The sequence below is a fragment of the Bufo bufo genome, chromosome 1, assembly GCF_905171765.1.
Source record: "Bufo bufo chromosome 1, aBufBuf1.1, whole genome shotgun sequence".
Classification (NCBI taxonomy): domain Eukaryota; kingdom Metazoa; phylum Chordata; class Amphibia; order Anura; family Bufonidae; genus Bufo; species Bufo bufo.
In genome coordinates this window covers 36,204,978-36,229,781 of record NC_053389.1, presented here as the reverse complement: position 1 = coordinate 36,229,781, position 24,804 = coordinate 36,204,978, and the positions used below count along the sequence as shown (strand labels likewise).

The 24,804-nt window shown below is 48.3% G+C and overlaps 1 protein-coding gene across 2 annotated transcripts; it reads right to left on the bottom strand.

Moving 5' to 3' along the window:
• Window positions 1-5,025: 5,025 nt before the first annotated feature.
• On the bottom strand, window positions 5,026-20,201 carry PSMC4 (proteasome 26S subunit, ATPase 4). 2 transcript variants are annotated; one of them, XM_040421941.1, is made up of 11 exons: window positions 20,078-20,201; window positions 10,623-10,721; window positions 10,353-10,539; window positions 9,722-9,868; window positions 9,429-9,538; window positions 9,260-9,353; window positions 8,557-8,724; window positions 7,441-7,517; window positions 7,189-7,357; window positions 6,427-6,482; window positions 5,026-5,250 (listed from the first exon to the last, which is right to left on the bottom strand). In XM_040421941.1, exons 1-11 carry the CDS (start codon window positions 20,117-20,119, stop codon window positions 5,137-5,139), a joined length of 1,263 nt encoding a protein of 420 aa, XP_040277875.1. In that variant the 5' UTR covers window positions 20,120-20,201; the 3' UTR covers window positions 5,026-5,136. The 2 variants fall into 2 exon arrangements, with proteins under 2 accessions (XP_040277875.1, XP_040277882.1); XM_040421948.1 differs by lacking the exon at window positions 20,078-20,201 and adding an exon at window positions 20,001-20,042.
• Between the last annotated feature and the right edge of the window lie 4,603 nt (window positions 20,202-24,804).

The window sequence follows — 24,804 nt, the reverse complement described above, 5'->3', positions numbered from 1 at the left end:
CTCCTATGTACAAGAATATAACTACTATAATACTGCTCCTATGTACAAGAATATAACTACTATAATACTGCCTCCTATGTACAAGAATATAACTACTATAATACTTCCTCCTATGTACAAGAATATAACTACTATAATACTGCTCCTATGTACAAGAATATAACTACTATAATACTGCTCCTATGTACAAGAATATAACTACTATAATACTGCCTCCTATGTACAAGAATATAACTACTATAATACTGCTCCTATGTAGAAGAATATAACTACTATAATACTGCCTCCTATGTACAGGAATATAACTACTATAATACTGCTCCTATGTAGAAGAATATAACTACTATAATACTGCCTCTTATGTACAAGAATATAACTACTATAATACTGCTCCTATGTACAAGAATATAACTACTATAATACTTCCTCCTATGTACAAGAATATAACTACTATAATACTGCTCCTATGTACAAGAATATAACTACTATAATACTGCTCCTATGTACAAGAATATAACTACTATAATACTGCCTCCTATGTACAAGGATATAACTACTATAATACTGCTCCTATGTACAAGAATATAACTACTATAATACTGCTCCTATGTACAAGAATATAACTACTATAATACTGCTCCTATGTAGAAGAATATAACTACTATAATACTGCTCCTATGTAGAAGAATATAACTACTATAATACTGCCTCCTATGTACAAGAATATAACTACTATAATACTGCTCCTATGTACAAGAATATAACTACTATAATACTGCTCCTATGTACAAGAATATAACTACTATAATACTGCTCCTATGTACAAGAATATAACTACTATAATACTGCTCCTATGTACAAGAATATAACTACTATAATACTGCTCCTATGTACAAGAATATAACTACTATAATACTGCCTCCTATGTACAAGAATATAACTACTATAATACTTCCTCCTATGTACAAGAATATAACTACTATAATACTGCTCCTATGTACAAGAATATAACTACTATAATACTGCTCCTATGTACAAGAATATAACTACTATAATACTGCCTCCTATGTACAAGGATATAACTACTATAATACTGCTCCTATGTACAAGAATATAACTACTATAATACTGCTCCTATGTACAAGAATATAACTACTATAATACTGCTCCTATGTAGAAGAATATAACTACTATAATACTGCCTCCTATGTACAAGAATATAACTACTATAATACTGCTCCTATGTACAAGAATATAACTACTATAATACTGCTCCTATGTACAAGAATATAACTACTATAATACTGCTCCTATGTACAAGAATATAACTACTATAATACTGCTCCTATGTACAAGAATATAACTACTATAATACTGCCTCCTATGTACAAGAATATAACTACTATAATACTTCCTCCTATGTACAAGAATATAACTACTATAATACTGCTCCTATGTACAAGAATATAACTACTATAATACTGCTCCTATGTACAAGAATATAACTACTATAATACTGCCTCCTATGTACAAGAATATAACTACTATAATACTGCTCCTATGTAGAAGAATATAACTACTATAATACTGCCTCCTATGTACAGGAATATAACTACTATAATACTGCTCCTATGTAGAAGAATATAACTACTATAATACTGCCTCTTATGTACAAGAATATAACTACTATAATACTGCTCCTATGTACAAGAATATAACTACTATAATACTGCTCCTATGTACAAGAATATAACTACTATAATACTGCTTCTATGTACAAGAATATAACTACTATAATACTGCTCCTATGTACAAGAATATAACTACTATAATACTGCCTCCTATGTACAAGAATATAACTACTATAATACTGCTCCTATGTACAAGAATATAACTACTATAATACTGCTCCTATGTACAAGAATATAACTACTATAATACTGCTCCTATGTACAAGAATATAACTACTATAATACTGCTCCTATGTACAAGAATATAACTACTATAATACTGCTCCTATGTACAAGAATATAACTACTATATTACTGCTCCTATGTACAAGAATATAACTACTATAATACTGCTCCTATGTACAAGAATATAACTACTATAATACTGCTTCTATGTACAAGAATATAACTACTATAATACTGCTTCTATGTACAAGAATATAACTACTATATTACTGCTCCTATGTACAAGAATATAACTACTATAATACTGCTCCTATGTACAATAATATAACTACTATAATACTGCTCCTATGTACAAGAATATAACTACTATAATACTGCTCCTATGTACAAGAATATAACTACTATATTACTGCTCCTATGTACAAGAATATAACTACTATAATACTGCTCCTATGTACAAGAATATAACTACTATAATACTGCCTCCTATGTACAAGAATATAACTACTATAATACTGCTTCTATGTACAAGAATATAACTACTATAATATTGCTCCTATGTACAAGAATATAACTACTATATTACTGCTCCTATGTACAAGAATATAACTACTATAATATTGCTCCTATGTACAAGAATATAACTACTATAATACTGCTCCTATGTACAAGAATATAACTACTATAATACTGCTCCTATGTACAAGAATATAACTACTATAATACTGCTCCTATGTACAAGAATATAACTACTATATTACTGCTCCTATGTACAAGAATATAACTACTATAATACTGCTCCTATGTACAAGAATATAACTACTATAATACTGCCTCCTATGTACAAGAATATAACTACTATAATACTGCTTCTATGTACAAGAATATAACTACTATAATATTGCTCCTATGTACAAGAATATAACTACTATATTACTGCTCCTATGTACAAGAATATAACTACTATAATATTGCTCCTATGTACAAGAATATAACTACTATAATACTGCTCCTATGTACAAGAATATAACTACTATAATACTGCTCCTATGTACAAGGATATAACTACTATAATACTGCTCCTATGTACAAGAATATAACTACTATAATACTGCCTCCTATGTACAAGAATATAACTACTATATTACTGCTCCTATGTACAAGAATATAACTACTATAATATTGCTCCTATGTACAAGAATACTGATAATTATAAGGCTACTTTCACATCCGCTTTTTTGCTGGATCAGTCATAATACGACCGCCTGTATCTGTTATGAATGGATCCGGTTGTATTATGTCTTCTATAGCAATGACGGATCCGTCTCTATTGACTTACAGTGTGTGCGTCTTGCTCCATATCCCAGGACGCACTCAAAAACGCTGCTTGCTGCACTTTTATGTGCGCCATGGGAACGCAGTGAAACGGAACAATGAATGGGGACAAAACGGAAGCGTTTTCCTCTGTCATAGGATCTTGTAGCAGAAAGGGGTGTCATTTCTCGGGCCGCAGTTGTATCAGTTCAGTCATGGTCAGAGTGAAGGACGAGATACGAGATATCAGAGGACATCTGTTATACTGAGGGGGGTTTCTCACCCGTCATGGTTCATGTCTGTCGCAGGGAGCGGAGCTCTTCCATATACATGAAGACGCTGCGGTCAGAGCGCCATGATGTCTCAGCCACAAGCCTCGGCTGCTCACATGATCTGATTATATATATTCACATATGTCTTTATGGATAATGCATATTGCACAACTTCCGTTTTCTCATTGAAAGGGGGAGGGGGGGCACCGCATTAGGACACCGTGTCTGAGAACGCTCCATGGTTTCTCACTGGTTAGAGGTCAGATGCTACATCCGGATGGTGACCACCGAAATGTGTCCTTGGGCTTCTCCGATGTTCTGTATACCAGCGCCCCAGAATACCACTACCTGGGGGGGGGGGGGGGGGGGGGGGAAGAACTTCCTCAGCCCAGGGGTCACACTCAGTAATAGCGGCAGATTCCTGGAAAACGGGGGGAGGTCAGGCACAGATGTTGCGAGAGATGGCAAAGACCAGGCAGTGTGGATTTGGTTCACTTAGGGGGTCTCTCCCACTTAATGGTGGCAGTGACCAAGCATCGCCGCTACACAACGTACGGAGGAGGTCATCCGACAGCGGGGGTCACACTCCCTGCACCCCGACAATGAGGACCTAGGGATGAGCCAATCGACTCGAATTGTGCTGCTAAAGGATCTCCCCCCTGCAACTTGATGGACAGGGCCGGTCTCGCCTGACCACCTTGTGCCTGCGCCACTGCTCCGGGTAGCGGCACAAGCACAGAGGCTCTGCTTGCACTTTTGGAGCAGCGAATGTTCATGTGCCGCCACCCAGCAGTGTAATGGTATGTGCACAGTCACTGCTCAGGTGTTGGAAGGATAGCGAGATGTCCAGCGGTGGAGACGTCGCCGTGCAGATCTGTGGTTGATGGGAGACTGATTTGCTCATCTCTGATCCTAAGGCTCAGTAATCAACAACCAAGTCCTAGAAAAACCCCTATAAATCATGGTTCTTGGCAGCGAGTCTCCTTGTGTGAACAGGGACATAGTACAAATTCACGGGGTATATTTTCCACCCCATGTGCATCGTGTCCCATCTTGTGTGAATGTGCCCTTACCATAGCAGCATCTTGATGGAAAGACACGTAAGGAATTGTCACTTTACGCAATTGCCTTTGTTCTGCAGTGTGTGGGTGGAAAGCTCCGGAGAGGAGAATTGCACCGCAGCAGAGCTCCAGGTGCAATCACAATACCCTGGAGGACAGGGCTTCTCATCACACCGCCTCTCCTGTCCTTCACGTGAAGTGCTGATTCACAGTACACCTGTGAGGAGGCGGCCGCCAGGACCCAGTCACTGCTCGACACGATCCAGGGTTGTCAGACCTCATCCCAACCGGAAATCAACGCGAGACCCTACACAATTTAGGAGAATCCCAGCTGAACTTGAACTTCTGGTCCGTCCAAAATTTGGTCTGACAACCCTGTTCATACTGTCTGCAGCCCCTGACAACTCCAGAACATGATACCTTAGCGAGAGGCGGTGAATACGGGAAGGAGGCACGACAGGAGATGGCAGAAGCCTTTTATTCAATGTATTGTCCGTAAGTACTGTGGGAAAAAACAATAACGGGGGTCGGCAGGCAGAGGACATGGGGCCGGCGGGCCGAGGCGCGCACCCTTTACTTGTAGAACTCGTGCTCTTGCTCGTCCTTCTTGATGACGGTCTTGTACGCTTTCTCGAAGTCCTTGGCCAGCACGATGTAACGGTTCTCCCGCACAGCGAGCATACCGCCCTGCGAAGGCACACACACGACATCACTGAACATGGGGGGCGATTGGGCCGAGGTTCATTTTGTCATATAGGGAAATATTCGATCGGACTGACTACAATAGGGCAGAACGGTGGCAACAACCAAAAAATTATTTTAATTTGTGACTTTTTGCCCTTTCTCGCCACAAAAAGTTGCCGGGATGTGGGCGGCAGAGGCCTATGTGGCACAACACATTTATCACTACTTTTCACAAATATTTGCCAGCTCCTTGATTTCAGAAGAGCGTTTATTAATAATTTTGGCGCATCTCTTGCCACCCCATAACAGGTCTTGTTCAATCTTCCCCAATGTCCATTTAAAGGGGTAATCCAAGAATGTGACATTGATGGCCTGTCCTCAGGATAGGGTTTGACTCTCGGCAGGTCAGCTGTTTGAGGAGGCACTGACACCAAGAACAGCGCCATTCATTGGATAGTGGCTGTGCTTGGTATTGCATTAACCCCCTTTCACTCTGAGCTTTGCCTAGGACATGTGTCTGATGTACAGAGACACCACTGGCCTAGGTGATCGCGGCATGGTCTCTGAAGAGCTGATCGGTGTCGGTCCCGCGAGTCATACCCCCACCGATTAGATACTGATAATCTATCCTGAAAACAGGCCATCCATATCAAATTCCTGGAGAACACCTTTAAAGGTGCTGCACTGCCTCCTCTTGCCCCTAGGTGGCAAGCTACATACAGTGATCAAATTTAGGTTAAGCTAAAATATGCCCCCTAGTGTCAGGAACGAGTAGTGCGCTCTATAATGGCTATCCAAGGGCATAGTTGGGCCCATAAATACACGCCAACAGTTAAAACCTTTTCATGTTCCCTATCACATCAGTAGATAAAACGTCTGCACGTTTCTAATAGAAACTGTGTGTCAGTTTCTCAACAACATTTTTAAAATCTCTGATTGCTGTCCATGAATGGAAATTTTCTTGTTTACAGTCAGAGGATTACACAGCTGATGCTTTGTTACAATGACTGAGCTGATCAGCTATGTGAGCAAGACTAAGTCAGGATGGGGGGGGGGGGGGTGACCACTTTTACTGCCATAGACTGAAGAGCTGAACCATCCCCCCCCCCCCCCCCCCCCCCCCCCCCCCCCCCCTCTCCCACACTTTACATGGAGCCATTAGAGTAGTCGGCTACTTACCTCTTGGCAGATGGAGTTGATATCTGCTCCGGAGATCTTATCCGGACGAGCGACGTCTGTAGTGTGGGTTAAGGGGTGCAACATTTTACAATTATGAAGCCGGAAAGGTAACTGAAGAGACGTTTCGTCAGATGTGCCAACATGGGGGCGTCATGGTTTAGCCTGGCATGCACCCTTAGGCGGCATGAGCACACGTTCCGTCTACTTTAAGTTACATAGCAGCAGTATTTGGTAAATTGGTGGAAAGGCGAACACCGTAAAAAGGGGTGGAGCAAAAAATTATCCCTTTAAGAATTTATCTGAGACTAAAAAATGTCCCCCATATGCCCGGGCCCCTCACAATGAATCTACTTACCTGGCTCCTCGCTCCGCTTCTCCCTGTGTCCAGGAGCAGCCAATGGCAGGCGGTGACGGGGACGAGCCTCGCTAGAGTTACCCGCGATGCTAGGGAGGCTTGTCCCGGTCACCGGCGGTGCGGGGACCGGGAAGCCAGGTAAGTAGATTCAGTGTGAGGGGCCGGGCATATGGGGGGACATTTTTTAGTCTTGGATAACCCCTTTAACCTATCACCAGGGCCAGGTCTGGAAAAGCTGGACGATAACCAATATGGCTGTCATCACAGTGGCAGTTGTCCAGGTTTCCTTGAACGGGAACTTCTCCTGCAACTGCACAAGTTCCTGTAACCACCACAATGGATGCTGGAATGGCAGCCATCTTGGTTGTCACCCAACTTTCTCAGAAACTGATGTAACAAAAGGATACAGTCTTCCAGGTCCACCTCCTCGGACAAGTTCATCTTGCTGGTGATGGTGGAGAAGATGAGACGTTTCTGTCTGCGGTCCGGCAGTGGGAACTCAATCTTGCGGTCAAGACGCCCAGGTCTCAGGAGAGCCGGGTCCAGAGTGTCCGCCCTGTTGGTGGCCATGATGACCTGAAGAGGACACGAAACAGCAGGGACGTGAGAGACGGAAAATCCGCAAGAAAGGAGCCGGCTTCAGAAAAGCCGCGTCTTACCTTCACGTTGACGTTCTGGTCGAACCCGTCCATCTGATTGAGCAGCTCCAGGAGGATCCTCTGCACCTCGCGGTCAGCTGCAAAAGTGCACACACCCCGGGTTATTAAATACTCTTCAGTAACTCATTACAGTTGTATCAGTATCTGGGAATATAGTATATGGCTACCTCTACTGCTCCTACAACAGCCATTACCCAGCTTTCTAATTTGCTCCAACTTTTCCTAGAGGCCTCAATGGCACTTATATGTCTACAGTCATGGTGGTATGCTATTCAGGACTCCTTCCTGGGAAGCGGGATGGTGGCCATATTTGTCACTTCTTTCCTAGAGTCCTGAATGGCAAATCTTTCTAGTTACAGACGTCATACTATAGGCCCATATCATTGCAACTTCAGGACCCACGGGAAAGAGGAGCGGCACATTCAGGACCCACGGGAAAGAGGAGCGACACATTCAGGACCCACGGGAAAGAGGAGCGACACATTCAGGACCCACGGGAAAGAGGAGCGACACATTCAGGACCCACGGGAAAGAGGAGCGGCACATTCAGGACCCACGGGAAAGAGGAGCGACACATTCAGGACCCACGGGAAAGAGGAGCGACACATTCAGGACCCACGGGGAAAGAGGAGCGACACATTCAGGACCCACGGGAAAGAGGAGCGACACATTCAGGACCCACGGGAAAGAGGAGCGACACATTCAGGACCCACGGGAAAGAGGAGCGACACATTCAGGACCCACGGGAAAGAGGAGCGACACATTCAGGACCCTGGGACAGAGGAGTGAAAATCTAACATGGCCACGATTCCAGCTCTTACATCATTCACCTTTTCTCAGAGTCCTGAATAGCAAAGCTGCCCATCTGCTTCAGTATGAAGCCACCATATGCAGCAGGCTGTAACCTGGTAGATTTGCCGTTCAGGGCTCTAGGAAAGATGGATGACCACCAGAAACGGCCACCATTACAGTTCCCTCCAGTTATAATTAGAAATAGCACAGCAGCCTAACTTGCAGAAATATGGACGTCCTGCATTTAATCAGGCAGACCTGATATTCGGGACTCTAGAAAAGTTGGGTGAGAAATATGTGATGGGAGACCCCTCCGCCACTCACCTCCGGTCTGTGCGTCAAATCTTTTTGTGGCGATGGCGTCGATCTCGTCGATGAATATGATGGCGGGAGCGTTCTCTTTGGCAAGCCGGAACACATCTCTCACCATCCGCGGACCCTCACCCAGATACTTCTGCACAAACTCCGAGCCCACCACGCGTATGAACGCCGCTGCCAGGCAATAGAAAACGGAGTCAGAGAGCCGCCACAGCGCCAACATAGGTAACCAAAAGAGCTAACAATCTATTCATAACACTGAAGACTGATACACTGTAACAAACTATCAGCACAGGAAAGGAAACTGTGAAACAAATGTTTAATTTAAAAAACTGACAGTAACAAACTCCCGGCTTTCACTAAAGCTTGATTGTTGCACAATGCAAAGTTTTTCAGCTTTCTAATATACAGTGCTTTTTTCCAATCACTACTTTCAAGATCCCTGCTTGCTTCCCGTGAATGGAAACCTTCCAGTTAAAGGGGTTGTCCGGCGTAAGAACTCACAACTCCAGTGGTTGGAAGCAGGAAAACCACACCACTCAACTGCAACAACCCTTCAGCTGTGAGAAGCAGTAAGTCGCCACGTGTTCTCAGCATCTATGTATAATCAAGAATGTTCCCATTCACTGACAGCAAGTGTGGATAGAGATGATTAAGCTTCAGTTGAATAAAGCCCGGAAACCCCTGTAAATAGGAGGGATCCACTGACCTGTGGTGTGATGGGCCACGGCTTTGGCCAGCATGGTCTTCCCGCAACCAGGGGGCCCGTACATCAGGACACCCCGGGGTGGATCAATCCCGATCTGCATTGTGAAAAGAGAGTCAGGGTCACCACATCCACTTTTGACCAGACGGTGGCGCTATCACCCTTTACCTACCTGTTTATAGAGCTCGAAGTGAGTAAGGGGCAGCTCCACGGCCTCCCGCACCTCCTGCTTCTGGATGTCCATGCCTCCGATATCCGAGTACAGCACGTCCGGCTTCTGGTCTAAAAAGCGATAAACAAGAGTGAATAGTCCTGCACCAGGAGGCTCAGGATGAGAAGCACTAGACAGTGGAGACTCCAAAGAGATGGTGGGATCCACATAACAGGGGCTTGAAAACTGAGGCCACCTTGAGAGGGCGCTATGTGGGCAGAGGAAGAAAGGCAAGCCTGTGATTGGTCCATTACCTGCCGTGAGCATCATGATGCTGCTGTCGGCCTCCGGGGGCAGCACATCCACCAGGGCATTGCTGTGTTTGTGGAGAGCGACGGACGCGTTGGGCTTCAGGAGCTCCCGATCGATGGTGCTCAGGATCCGCACGTAGTAATTAGACCCTGGGGGGAAACAGAGGATAATTAACTAAGACGTCCGGGTACAACATGGCGGCAGCCATGACTATAGGGGCCGTCACCAGCTACCAGTCAGCGTATAACAAAAAGGTCTGCAACTTTCTAATATACTTTATGCTTCAATCTGGCAGTGTTTTCACAACCTCTGCTTGCTTCAGTGAATAGAAACATTCTTGTTCACATCTTGAGGCTGATAACCAGCACAGACTGAGCGTAACCTGTGCTGGCGGTTTGTTGTTGCGTTTCAACGCAAGTAACATTTATCGCCCTCGTTTGTCTTCACTGACAGCAAGCAGAGGTTTTAAAAAGGTGAAGGATTAAAAGGCAAAGTCTAGTAGAAAGTTGCTGGAGTTTTCTTTGTACAGTGAGTAAAAGGGGTCGGCCCATGAAGCCGTCCCTAGGAGAGGTGATCAGTATATGGTCACTTGGGGTCTGACTGCTGCCATGCATACGGGGGTCCTCCCTGTACCTGTGGTGGAGCCGACTATGGCGGTGTTCTGGTCCACGGCTTCCAGGAACTGGCCGATGACCAGCGGGATGCTCTGGATGCGCTTCACCTCCTCCTGGGCGTGCAGGAACTCCTTCTTCAGGTTCTTCTGCTCGTCTTTGATGTATTCCTCCTGAACCTCCAGAAACTCCAACTCCTGCTGCAGTTTCTGTGAGGGAAGGGGTTAATGGTCAGGAGTGTTGGGGGCAGGGGGGGACGACGACGACAGAGAGACGACCGTCTGACGCTCACCTTATAGCGGCTGTACAGATCCTCTAAATCTTCAGGCTCCGGACCCAGAAACGAGAGCGCCGTAACTGGACGGGTGGACACCAGGGAGGGGGCTTCATCCTGGAGAAGGGGGAGACCAACATGAGAACTGCTGCAGCTGGCTCCGAGAGGGCAACATGAGAACTGCTGCAGCCGGCTCCGAGAGGGCAACATGAGAACCGCTGCAGCCGGCTCCGAGAGGGCAACATGAGAACCGCTGCAGCCGGCTCCGAGAGGGCATCATGAGAACTGCTGCAGCCGGCTCCGAGAGGGCAACATGAGAACCGCTGCAGCCGGCTCCGAGAGGGCAACATGAGAACCGCTGCAGCCGGCTCCGAGAGGGCAACATGAGAACCGCTGCAGCCGGCTCCGAGAGGGCATCATGAGAACTGCTGCAGCCGGCTCCGAGAGGGCAACATGAGAACCGCTGCAGCCGGCTCCGAGAGGGCAACATGTGAACTGCTGCAGCCGGCTCCGAGAGGGCATCATGAGAACTGCTGCAGCCGGCTCCGAGAGGGCAACATGAGAACCGCTGCAGCCGGCTCCGAGAGGGCAACATGAGAACTGCTGCAGCCGGCTCAGAGAGGGCAGCATGAGAACTGCTGCAGCCGGCTCCGAGAGGGCAGCATGTGAACTGCTGCAGCCGGCTCCGAGAGGGCATCATGAGAACTGCTGCAGCCGGCTCCGAGAGGGCAACATGTGAACTGCTGCAGCCGGCTCCGAGAGGGCATCATGAGAACTGCTGCAGCCGGCTCCGAGAGGGCAACATGAGAACCGCTGCAGCCGGCTCCGAGAGGGCAACATGAGAACCGCTGCAGCCGGCTCCGAGAGGGCAGCATGTGAACTGCTGCAGCCGGCTCCGAGAGGGCAGCATGTGAACTGCTGCAGCCGGCTCCGAGAGGGCAACATGAGAACTGCTGCAGCCGGCTCCGAGAGGGCAGCATGTGAACTGCTGCAGCCGGCTCCGAGAGGGCAGCATGTGAACTGCTGCAGCCGGCTCAGAGAGGGCAACGTGAGAACTGCTGCAGCCGACTCCGAGAGGGCAACATGAGAACTGCTGCAGCCGACTCCGAGAGGGCAACATGAGAACTGCTGCAGCCGTCTCCGAGAGGGCATCATGAGAACTGCTGCAGCCGGCTCCGAGAGGGCAACATGTGAACTGCTGCAGCCGGCTCCGAGAGGGCAACATGTGAACTGCTGCAGCCGGCTCCGAGAGGGCATCATGAGAACTGCTGCAGCCGGCTCCGAGAGGGCAACATGTGAACTGCTGCAGCCGGCTCCGAGAGGGCATCATGAGAACTGCTGCAGCCGGCTCCGAGAGGGCAACATGTGAACTGCTGCAGCCGGCTCCGAGAGGGCATCATGAGAACTGCTGCAGCCGTCTCCGCGAGGGCAGCATGAGAACCGCTGCAGCCGACTCCGAGAGGTCTGGGGACTGTAAAGGGACACTCGGGTCGTGTCCTCAAGGCTGGAGCCCCACAGCTCTTCTGAGCGCTCCCTCCTTTCAGAGCCAATGCTGACCTACCTGAGCTGGACTGTTAGAAGTGCACATCGTCCAGGATGGTCATTTAAAAGGGTTTTTCAAGATTCTGATGGATCGGTCATCAATATCAGATCGGCGGGGGTCCGCAGCCTGACCGGTGTCGGACCTTCTCACAATCAGATATTGGTGACCCATCCTATGAGGTCATCAATATCAGAGTCTCAGAAGACCCCTTTAAATAAGGCTTCATGAAAGTTCCTTCATTGTATTTCAATTTCTCACTGTTTTCTAAATCTCTGCTTGCTGTCCGAGAATAAGACATCCTTCTTTACAGCTAGAGACTGAAAACTATCATTACCATCTCACAGCTGAGGGTTTGCTACAATTGTATCCAGTCTTCTATAAACAGATCAGCAGCACAAGTCTCTCTCCTGCTCTGATCTGTTGTTACAATGTATCAGCGCAGTCTGTCAGCTGGTCAGCTCACAGAGGATTGCCTAGACTGGATGCAAATGTAACAACCCCTCAGCTGTGAGAAGTGCTGGGTCTGCGCTTTCCTATCCACTGACAGAAAGCAGAGATACTGGAAGTAGCCAGAAATTGAAACGCAAATCTTGGCCCGGACCTAATGACCCTCTCTGACAGCACTGGCGAGATCTCTGATCCTGGGCGTTTAACCCTCTAGATGCCACGGTCACAGCAACTGCGGCATCTAAGAATTTAGACCCCCAACGGCAGCCCCTCAAGAGTGCAATTACAGGGTGCTGAAGTGTTGCCATAGCGTCCCACCAATGAAGAGGAGGGGAGAAAGGCGCCCCCACCATGCCTGCTCTCCATTCACTTCTATAGGAGTTCTGAAAATAGCTGAGTTAGGCTACTTTCACACTAGCGTTCGGGGCTCCGCTTGTGACTTCCGTTCAAAGGGTCTCACAAGCGGCCCCGAACGGATCCGTACTGCCCCAATGCATTCTGAGTGGAGGCGGATTGGCTCAGAATGCATCAGTCTGGCGACGTTCAGCCTCCGCTCCGCTCAGCAGGCGGACCCCTGAACGCAGCTTGCAGCGTTTTGATGTCCGCCTGGCCGTGCGGAGCCGTTCAGACTTACAATGGAAGTCAATGGGGACGGATCCGTCTGTCCTGGCTCCGCTTTGACACGGATCCGTTAGAAACCATTCACGTCTCTGCGCATGCCCAGTAACTTCCTGTCCCTCCCCCTCATCGTCGGCCATTTTGGATTATCGACTTGGTGAGACTGGTAAGTATGAAGTTTTGTCTGTTTGTCTATCTTTCTTTTTTTACTATCTATCTATCTCTCTATTTCTAGGGTGGGGGGGCTGCTGGCACTTGGGAAGGGGTGTGTGTCTGGAACAGTGGGAGCCGCTGGCACTGGTGGTGTGGGTTGTCTTTATGGGGGGCTTCTGGCACTGGGGGGGGCCTGTGTGGCTGGAACTGGGGGGGGTCTGCTGGCACTGCGGGGGTGTTTGTGGCTGAAGCTGTGGTTGCTGCTGGCACTGCGGGGGGGGCCTGTGTGGCTGGAACTGTGCGGTGCTTCTGGCACTGCGGGGGTTTTTGTGGCTGGAACTGTGCGGTGCTTCTGGCACTGCGAGGGTGTTTGTGGCTGGAACTGTGGTTGCTGCTGGCACTGCGGGGGTGTTTGTGGCTGGAACTGTGGGGGCTGCTGGCACTGCGGGGGTGTTTGTGGCTGGAACTGTGGGGGCTGCTGGCACTGCGGGGGTGTTTGTGGCTGGAACTGTGGGGGCTGCTGGCACTGCGGGGGTGTTTGTGGCTGGAACTGTGGGGGCTGCTGGCATTGGGGGGGTGTTTGTGGCTGGAACTGTGGTTGCTGCTGGCACTGCGGGGGTGTTTGTGGCTGGAACTGTGGGGGCTGCTGGCACTGCGGGGGTGTTTGTGGCTGGAACTGTGGGGGCTGCTGGCATTGGGGGGGGGGGGGCTAAGGGCACTGTGGGAAGGTTGTTTGGAACTGGGGGCCTGATGTCATTGTGGGGGGCTGCTAGCACTATGCGGGGCTGCTGTCTCTGGGGGTGTTTATGGCAGTTGGGGGGGGGGGGGATTATGGCTCCTGTCGGATTCATTTTTTTAATAATTTTATTATTAGGGTCGTTCCCAAAAAAAGAAAAAAAAAATTGAAAATATCTGCGGTGGGCAAGCCCAGACCTATATTTTAAAAAGTAAGTATTGAAAAAAATAAATTGTTGATATATGAGGAAATAGTGCTCTACAAGTTCCTTTAACGTTATCTGCATTTTGTCTGGTATTCTGTTGCGTACAGATGTCCTCAAAGAAGACATCCATAGACTGGAGTGACCCACCCAGAAGGCGCCGCCGCCGTATTCAGTGGCCGGTAAGTATAAAATCAACACTTGGAGTTTTTACTGTTTGATTCCTTGCATTAATCAGTATGTGCTCTTATTATAGATTTCGTCTTCATCATCTGCGGAGGGCTCTCCAGCAATGGGCAGCTCACCTGCCGAATCGCCAGCGTCCAGGGGAGGTGGACCAAGCCCGGACCGGGGCTGTCAAGAAGTAAGTATATATATATATATATATCTTAATTTTTTTATTTATTTAAGTACAGTCTTCTAAAAAAAAAAAAATTTGTTTTTAGCAATCTGCACCTAGAGCCGCCAGCGAGGATCCCCCAGTCGCCTCCAGAGTCCGCGGGAATGAGCGTGGCGGTCGTAGACGTGTAAGTATTGAATTAAGTAGTTTTAATTAGCATTTTGTATTAGGATTTACATTAAATTTTGTATTTCCTTTTTTTCAGGGTTCCGTAGGCTCCACCAGGGAAGATGAGGAGTTCGGGGTTCCGAGCATAGATAACCTGCTCCTCATCCAACTGGTGGAGGCGCGTCCAGCATTATGGGACCACTCCGACCGCCACCACGCCGATCATCGTCGTACCCAGCGGCTCTGGAGGGACATCTGTGCGGAAGTTTTTGAGACCTGGGGGGATCTAGATGCGGCGGCTCAGGAGAAATATGGTAAGTAAAAAAATATGTATTTTAAAATACTTTAAAATATTGTTCTTTTCCTTTCATCATGCTGATTTTAGTTTTTATTGTTTTTTTCGATAGTCAAACTGGTTACAACACGTTGGCGATCTATCCGGGACCGCTTCAGGAGGGATTACAACAAGGAGGTTCAGGCCCCGAGTGGCTCCGGAGGAACCTCAGGGGCCACCTACATCCATACGGCGGCCCTGGGGTTCCTACGAAAGGCAATGGCACCAAAAAGGTAAATATTTATAACAACTGTTCAAAAAATAAATTGTAAAGGGGCTGTCTGAGACAGGGGAGCGTTTGGCTCTCCTGTTTTGGCCAGCCCCCTATGGTATACGGTAGACATAGCATAGAACATGGATGTTTTATTTAAAGAACAATTCCTAACTTTCCTTTTTTTTTTCTACAGAAGTGCCAGCAGCACTCGGGAGCCTGACCAACCTCCTGAGGCGGAACCGGAACAGATCGCCAGCCCTCCTGTCCCTCCTGTATCGGCTCAGGATAATCCGGGTCCCTCCGCTCAACAGAGGCTCTTAGGTTTTTGTCAAAATTTGAGAGCCCTGGTGAGCAGGCGGAGATCCGGTAGGCCAAATCGAGCTGATTATGTGAACCTTGCAGAGGTCGTTTCCGACGCTCTAGAAGGTTTTGCCCAACATCAGATGGAGTTTGGTGCTGACTTGATTCGCCGCTGGGAGGGGGCGGAGTCGGCGTTTCAACGCAGCCCAAACTACCATTTTGGGCTAAGCATGATCAGTTTGATGGACTCAATGACGCCCGAGCAGTTGCATGAGTTCAAGATCATGCTAGAGAACGGGTCATGGGAAATCATGCACCGCCCCCAAATCCCACCCCCATCCCCATCCCCATCCCACACCTACCCCCCATCCCACACGAGTGGCCAGTACCGCCAACCTTTCCCTTCCCACCCCCCCCGAGCATGTGTTTCCTTCTGCTTCTTTTTCTTCTCCTGCCCCGTATTTTCCTCCTACTTCTTTTCAACCTCCCTCCTCCTCCTCAGACCCTTCCTTTCTCCACACCCCGCAATTACGCCCTGCATCCTTTCCTGTGGCCCGAAGTTTTACCTCAGTGGATCGCCAGGACAGGGGGGCTACCATTGCCAGCCCCAGACCATCAACCCCACGACAGTCCACCTCCCCTCACCGTTATGAACAATTGTAAATATAATTTTTGTTTATATTTATTTTCTGTATAAAAAATAAAAAAATGTTTATACTTTACTGCACTGTGTCTGTGTTTTATTGTCCTGTACAGGGAACCTCGGCACTACAGCTGTGTTGAAATTAAAACTACCCTAGTCTCACTACTGTGCGTTTATTATAACACCCTTGGTAGTTTTTATATCAAAACAGCATTAGTGCCAATGTCGTAAGATCCATTAAAACCTGACCATCAATAATGAGCTATCTTTTGGCTCCTTATTGATCGTAGACCCTATGATTGGCACATGAACAAGTAAATGCTTGTTCATTGTTCAATCTTGTGCCCTTTCATATGAGCCCTTGTGGGAGTCACGGTCCATCAGCATCATCAGGAATTCATTAATAAATTGTGATTTTAACGTTTAATGATTTCCCGATGACGCTAATATAACTAGTAACGCAAGGGACATACAGTTTTTAAAGGGGTATTCACATAGACAATGGGGGGATTTCACTTGAATATGCCCCCATTGTCTGATAGGTGTGGGTAAACATTGGTAGGACCCGCACCTATATCGAGAACGGAGCGGGGAGCACTGTTGCTGTAGGACACATTTCCCATGGTATGTCCACCACCAAGCGCTAATCCCCGCCTCTCACATAGAAGTGAATGGAGGGCGGCAGCGCAGTGCGACCTCATCTACTTTCTTGGCTTCGTTCTCAATATATGTGAGGGTACCAGCCGTGGGACCCGCACCTATAAGACAATGTAGGTATATCTTAAAGTGGTATGCCCCCATTGTATGAGATGAGAAAACCCCTTTAATGCCTCTTGCACACGACTGTATGCCCCAAGAGACATACGGTCCGTGAGCGGGTCATATGTCCCGTAGTGGCATTGATCGTGCGCACGAGAGCACACAGCATCATAGTGTACAATGATTCTGTGCAAGTTGAGCTGCCCGCGGGGATATAGTCTTGCACTAATAGATCATATGAGTGCGGGACAATAGCCCAGTTTGCGGCACAACATGGTCAGCATCAGGATGCTCTGTACTCCTGTACGCACGATCAATGACGATCAGGGACATATGGCCCTCTAACGAACACTATACATCTTTAAGTGCATGTAGTCATGTACAAGAGTCCGAAAGGTGTGGTCCATTATCAAAGCCGGACCAGCTTTGGAACTTCAACAAGATAGCCCTGGAGAAATGTAGGAGCATTAAAACCCTATAGATCTGAATACATGAAGATGGAACCTAAAGATGCTTTTCCTTCCAAAACGGATCCGCTAAACGGATGACAAAACGGAAACCAACGTGACAAACGGATCCGTAAAACAGACGGATCCGTACAAACGGATCTGTCTGAATTGCTTCCGTTTAGTCAGTTTATTGACGGATCCGTTTGAAATGCCCTTCAAACGGATCCGTCAAACGCTAGTGTGAAAGTAGCCTAAGGGCCTATTCAGACGGCCGTAGTGCTCTGCGGATCAAAAACACGGATACTGGACCGCACATGGCCGCAATTATAATAGAAATTGCCTATTCTTGTCTGTGATTGGCCATGTTCTATCTTTTCCGCAGAACGGAAACCACCGTGTGCGGTCGGCATCTTTTTCAGCCCAATTGAAATTAATGGGTCCGCACCCATTCCGCAAAAATGCGGAACAAAACATACGGCCGTCTGAACGAGCCCTACGTCTCAAAGAAGTGAATGGGCAGCGCAGAATTCTATTTTTGGGAGGTTGTTTTGAGGCGGAAACGCACTCAGGGGCCGCTCACACAGCCATTATGGGCGGCAGAATTTTGACACGGACATCAGAGCCTAAAATCTGCCGCTGGCCGCGTGGTTTCTGCTTCCCACTCATGTTGTAGATTGTAAGCTCTTGTGAGCAGGGCTCCTCTTGCTTTCATTGCTGACCCCCTGATTGTACAGCGCTGCGGAATATGCTGGCGCCATATAAATAAAGTATTTCAATGGGAGGCAGCGCTGACATTCACGGAGCGGCGGGTAAAGGCCGTGGTGGGAAGGGACACGTCTGCAACTTCAGAGCAGCGCTCCGCAATCTTCAGCGGAAACCACGAGCTCGGGTGAACGGGATCCTAATGTAACACTGGTTACGTACAGCCCCCCCCAAAATGTCAAAGGGCTTTTCTGCCTTCACAGCTGTGAACCCGGACATATCCCCATTTTCACCCAGGCAGCCCCTCGAAGATGAGCATCGGAGCACTTCATGCCCTGTAAAACGGCTGGGGCAGCTCTGAAGCCCACCCATTAGTAACGGTGACGTCACTGGGAACAATGCTAGGCAGAAGCCCCCGCCGAGCAGTGTGAAAACCGAAACAAAACAGCCCCTGTCCTGCGCGATACAGCATCGGGGGTCGAGTGCGGGGAGAAGGGGACATGTCTGGGCTCAGCTGACTCTGAGGGGCACTGTACGTCCCTCTTATTAATGGGGGGGGCACATACATCCAGCTGACTCTGAGGGGCACTGTACGTCCCTCTTATTAATGGGGGGGGCACATACATCCAGCTGACTCTGGGGGGCACTGTACGTCCCTCTTATTAATGGGGGGGCACATACACAGCTGACTCTGGGGGGCACTATACAACTATCTTAATAATGGGGGGGGGGCACATCCTATCAGCTGACTCTGGGGGGCACTATACGTCCCTCTTATTATGGGGGGGGGGCACATACATCCAGCTGACTCTGGGGGGCACTATACGTCCCTCTTATTAATGGGGGGCACATACACAGCTGACTCTGGGGGGCACTATATGTCCATCTTATTAATGGGGGGCACATACACAGCTGACTCTGGGGGGCACTATACAACTATCTTAATAATGGGGGGGCACATCCTATCAGCTGACTCTGGGGGGCACTATACGTCCCTCTTATTATGGGGGGGGGGGGGCACATACATCCAGCTGACTCTGGGGGGCACTATACGTCCCTCTTATTAATGGGGGGCACATCCTATCAGCTGACTCTGGGGGGCACTATACAACTATCTTAATAATGGGGGGGGGGGGGCACATCCTATCAGCTGACTCTGGGGGGCACTATACGTCCCTCTCATTATGGGGGGGGGGCACATACATCCAGCTGACTCTGGGGGGCACTATACGTCCCTCTTATTAATGGGGGGCACATACACAGCTGACTCTGGGGGGCACTATACAACTATCTTAATAATGGGGTATGCACATCCTATCAGCTGACTCTGGGGGGCACTATATGTCCCTCTTATTAATGGGGGGCACATACACAGCTGACTCTGGGGGGCACTGGACGTCCCTCTTATTAATGGGGGGCACATACACAGCTGACTCTGGGGGGCACTATACATCCCTCTTATTATTGGGGGGGCACATACATCCAGCTGATTCTGGGGGCGGGGGGCAAATACACAGCTGACTCTGGGGGGCACTATACGTCCCTCTTATTAATGGGGGCACATACACAGCTGACTCTGGGGGGCACATACATGCAGCTGACTCTGGGCGGCACATACATGCAGCTGACTCTGGGGGGCACTGTACGTCCCTCTTATTAATGGGGGGGCACATACATCCAGCTGACTCTGGGGGGCACATACATGCAGCTGACTCTGGGGGGCACATACATCCAGCTGATTCTGGGGGCACTGTACGTCTATGTCGGGGTACACACACCCATCCGGACCTCACACACGCCGCAGGAGCCGAGCATGCCGGCTAACCCTCCTGCAGCACATTGCACCGCCCGCCGCCATGATGTACCTGGCTGCCGCTCTTCTCTGTGATAACTCCGATCTCCTCCATTCTTCAGTTTCCCTGTGTCACTGCCGAAAATAACCACTCCCACTTCCGGCGCAGCAGTGACGTACAAAGGAGGGCGGAGCTACCGCGTCTCCAGGAAACATTCTACTTCCGGCAGCACGCGGATGACGTCACCGGCTGTAGAAGTCCTGATACAATGTATCACTGAGGTTTCCACCCGGGTTTTTGTTTTTTTTAACCCCTTTTCTTCCTCTCATGGACACCATTGGGTTTATGTACAGATGCCCTCCATGGTAAAACTCCTCCATGTAATGTATTTCCATCCCTTGTTGGAGATGGCAGCAGGTCACCTCCCCCTGGTGTCACCAAACCCTCCACATAGCCTGTTGTGACCGTCGTGCTGCTCCATCCATTGTGCTGGCCCGTTTCAGTCCAAACCCAAAGGCCTGTACTGCAGGACCACGGGGGGTCCGGTTATTGTGACCGCGTCACAGCCCTCAGCGGCAGGCAGCGGGGCCCACGCGGTTAGGGCTCATGAACATTACCGTAGTTTTTGTCCGCATCCAATCGGCATTTTTGGCAGCTCAGATGCAGAGCCATTCACTTCAGTGAGGCCAGAAAATACATGGACGGCGCTCCGTGTACTGTCCGCACCCGCATGTCCGTTCTGAAGCCCCACAAAGGATAGAACATGTCCCGTTCTTGTCCGTTTTGCGGATAAGTATAGGACATTTCTGAAGGAGAACATTTTTTTTATAGAGGCAGGCTCTCGACGGTATACGTGGACCACAAAAACCGCATCAGAGGCGTGCTTGAGTCCTAAGGCCTCTTGCACACGACCGCATACGGCAGGAGGTCCGCAATACACGGGACACTGGCTGTGTGCATTACACATCACGGATGCAGACCCATTCACTTGAATGGGTCCACAAATCCGGAGGAACAGAACGGAAGCACTACAGAGTGCTTTCGTGGGGTTCCATTCCGGGCTTCTGTTACGCAAAAAGATAGAACTTGTCCTGTCTTTTTGTCGAAAGGACAGATCGCGGACTCCATTCAAGTGAACGGGGTCACGATCTGCATGCGGCTGTCCCACGGTCGGTGCCCGTGCGTTGCGGACTGCAGCACACAAACTGCAAGAGGCCTAAGGGTGGGGGGGGGAGGGGAGGGTGTTCTACGGTTTGGACTAAGGTCTCGCAGCAACTTTTACTAATGAATGCGGTTGCGTTGAAATCCAGGTGGTCTGGATCATTGCCGCCTTTACCAACGTTAGTTACGATTTAGCAGCAAGACCCGCGGACTATCATCTCAGACGTCATTCCTGGCTGAGACTGGAATACCAGATGGATTTGCAAGCCGGAGATGGCGGAGCGGGCCTGTGCTGCACTCTCTCATAGCTCCCATAGCGGTCCCGGTCTGCTGCTCGCCACCACGTAGGACGGGTCACGAATGATGGAGACGGGAATAACACTTTAAAGGGGGGTATTCCAGTTGTTACAAGTTATCCTCTATCCAAAGACGATAGGAGAACTATCGCTAGGGCCCTCACCAGACACAAAAACCCCCGTACCTCTCGGGGTTCCCCAAAATCAACAAAACAGCATCTCCATGGGAGTTTTGGAAATAGACGAGTGCTGTCTCCACCACTCCTGTAGAGATGAATGGAGGGCAGCAGCGCACATGCTCGTCCTGTCGCTTGTAACGGGAACCTCCAAGGGGTACAGGGACCCCGTTCTCATGATCCGTGGAGGTCCCAGTGATAGGACTCCCACTGATCTAATAGTTATCCCCTTGTCCTGGTAATTACCGGAATAGCGCTTTAATGTTAAAGGGTTGCCCGCTTATCCTATATCGATGACCCCTCCTCAGAATAGGTCATCCATATCACATCCGCGGGGGTCCGACGCCTCCACGGATCAGATGTGTGAAGAGAATGCAGCGCTTCTCCGTTTATTTGCTTACCGTCGACATTGCAACGGCGAGCAGTGTAATTGAAACTCCTCCGACCCCATTCACATCCTCTTATCGATGAAGTGAATTTCTCCTGCGGACACAGTCACTTGAAGGCGTCTTGCAGGAAGTTAGAGCATGCTGGGATTTTCTCTGCATGTGCCAGTGGTCGCCCATGTGAATGTACCAGCGTTCGGTCCGGGTGCCATCCCTTCTTAACTCAGACAGGACCAGAAGGGGGGGATTCACACATGGACTCATTTTACACCACGGACAAATGTGCAGCAACATGGACACCTCTTAGGCTACTTTCACACTAGCGTTCGGAGCGGATCCGTCTGATGTTTCATCAGACGGATCCGCTCCGATAATGCAGACGTTCGCATCCGTTCAGAACGGATGCGTCTGCATTAAAACTTAGAAAATTTTCTAAGTGTGAAAGTTGTCTGAGCGGATCCGTCCAGACTTTACATTGAAAGTCAATGGGGAACGGATCCGCTTGAAGATTGAGCCATATTGTGTCATCTTCAAGCGGATCCGTCCCCATTGACTTACATTGTAAGTGTGGACGGATCCGCTCGCCTCCGCACGGCCAGGCGGACACCCGAACGTGGCAAGCAGCGTTCAGGTGTCCGCCCGCGGAGCGGAGGCTGAACGCTGGCAGGCGGATGCATTCTCAATGGATCCGCCTCCACTGAGAATGCATTGAGGCCAGACGGATGCGTTCGAGGCCGCTCGTGAGCCCCTTCAAACGGAGCGCACGAGCGGACACCCGAACGCTAGTGTGAAAGTAGCCTTACAGGCGCAGCTGAATGCAGATTTGCTGTGTATTGACCCTCTAGTTTCATATCGAATGCAGGGCACCAATTATAGCACCAAACCTGCAGCTCTTTGAGCATTTGCCATACTACAAACTCCCAGAATGACAGACTACTAAATGTAATAAAAAATAAAATAATTCATATATATAAAAATATATACAGTTGCAATAAAAAGTATGTGAACCCTTTGGAATGATATGGATTTCTGCACAAATTGGTCATAAAATGTGATCTGATCTTCATCTAAGTCACAACAATAGACAATCACAGTCTGCTTAAACTAATAACACACAAAGAGTTAAATGTTACCATGTTTTTATTGAACACACCATGTAAACATTCAAAGTGCAGGTGGAAAAAGTATGTGAACCCTTGGATTTAATAGCTGGTTGAACCTCCTTTGGCAGCAATAACTTCAACCAAACGTTTCCTGTAGTTGCAGATCAGACGTGCACAACGGTCAGGAGTAATTCTCGACCATTCCTCTTTACAGAACTGTTTCAGTTCAGAAATATTCTTGGGATGTCTGGTGTGAATCGCCTTCTTGATGTCATGTCACAGCATCTCAATCGGGTTGAGGTCAGGACTCTGACTGGGCCACTCCAGTAGGCATATTGTCTTCTGTTTAAGCCATTCTGTTGATTTACTTCTATGCTTTGGGTCGTTGTCCTGATGCAAAACCCATCTTCTGTTGAGCTTTAGCTGGTGGACAGATGTCATTAAGTTCTCCTGCAAAATCTCTTGATAAACTTCACAGTTGGGATGAGGTTTTGATGTTGGTGTGCTGTGCCTCTTTTTCTCCACACATAGGGCCAGATTTATCATGACTCTGACAGCTCACTCCACTTTCACATATGGCTAAAGTCAGTTTTAGCCAAGTCAGATTTATGATCGGCCCTTTAAGACTGTAATAAATCTGGTTTGACGGTAGCAGTTTATCCGTCAGTAAGCAGCTTTACAAAAGTCGCACGTTTTTATGAAAAAGTTGCATGTTCTATAAAAAAAGTCTCATAAGATAAGCATGGTCCTCACTGGAGTGAAATTGCGACTTTTTTAATAGTCCCAATAGTAAATCTGTCTAGAGATTCATTTACATAAGAAAACACGCCCACTTTCAGAAAACTGGCGAGCATAGTGCAGAGCAGAAAAAAGTCGCAAATTTGTGCGCAGTTTTAGCGTTTGGGACTTTTTCACTTCATTATTCTGACCTGAGCTAATGATGAATCTGGCCCATAGTGTTGTGTGTTTCTTCCAAACAACTCAACTTTGGTTTCATCTGTCCACAGAATATTTTGCCAGTACTGCTGTGGAACATCCAGGTGCTCTTGTGCAATCTGTAAACATGCAGCAATGTTTTTTTTGGACAGCAGTGGCTTCCTCTGTGGTATCCTCACATGAAATCCATTCTTGTTTAGTGTTTTACGTATCGTAGATTCGCTAACAGGGATGTTAGCATATGCCCGAGACTTCTGTAAGTCTTTAGCTGACACTCTAGGATTCTTCTTCACCTCATTGAGCAGTCTGCGCTGTGCTCTTGCAGTCATCTGTACAGGACGGCCACTCCTAGGGAGAGTAGCAGCAGTGCTGAACTTTCTCCATTTATAGACAATTTGTCTTACCGTGGACTGAAGAACAGCAAGGCTTTTGGAGATACTTTTATAACCCTTTCCAGCTTTATGCAAGTCAACAATTCTTAATCGTAGGTCTTCTGAGAGCTCGTTTGTGCGAGGCATCACTCACATCAGGCAATGCTTCTTGTGAAAAGCAAACCCAGAACTGGTGTGTGTTTTTTATAGGGCAGGGCAGCTGTAACCAACACCTCCAATCTCATCTCATTGATTGGACTCCAGTTGGCTGACACCTCACTCCAAATATCTCATGGAGATGTCATTAGTCTAGGGGTTCACATACTTTTTCCACCTGCACTGTGAATGTTTACATGGCGCATTCAATAAA

Bases quoted from the DNA above. Each gene is read 5' to 3' on its own strand.
- PSMC4 (XM_040421941.1), bottom strand. From the start codon at position 20,119: ATGGAGGAGATCGGAGTTATCACAGAGAAGAGCGGCAGCCAG. The intron at 9,869-10,352 runs GTACAGGGAGGA...GTTTCCCCCCAG, and splicing joins CATAGTCGGCTCCACCACAG to GGTCTAATTACTACGTGCGG. The intron at 7,518-8,556 runs GTGAGTGGCGGA...GCACTTTTGCAG, and splicing joins ATTTGACGCACAGACCGGAG to CTGACCGCGAGGTGCAGAGG.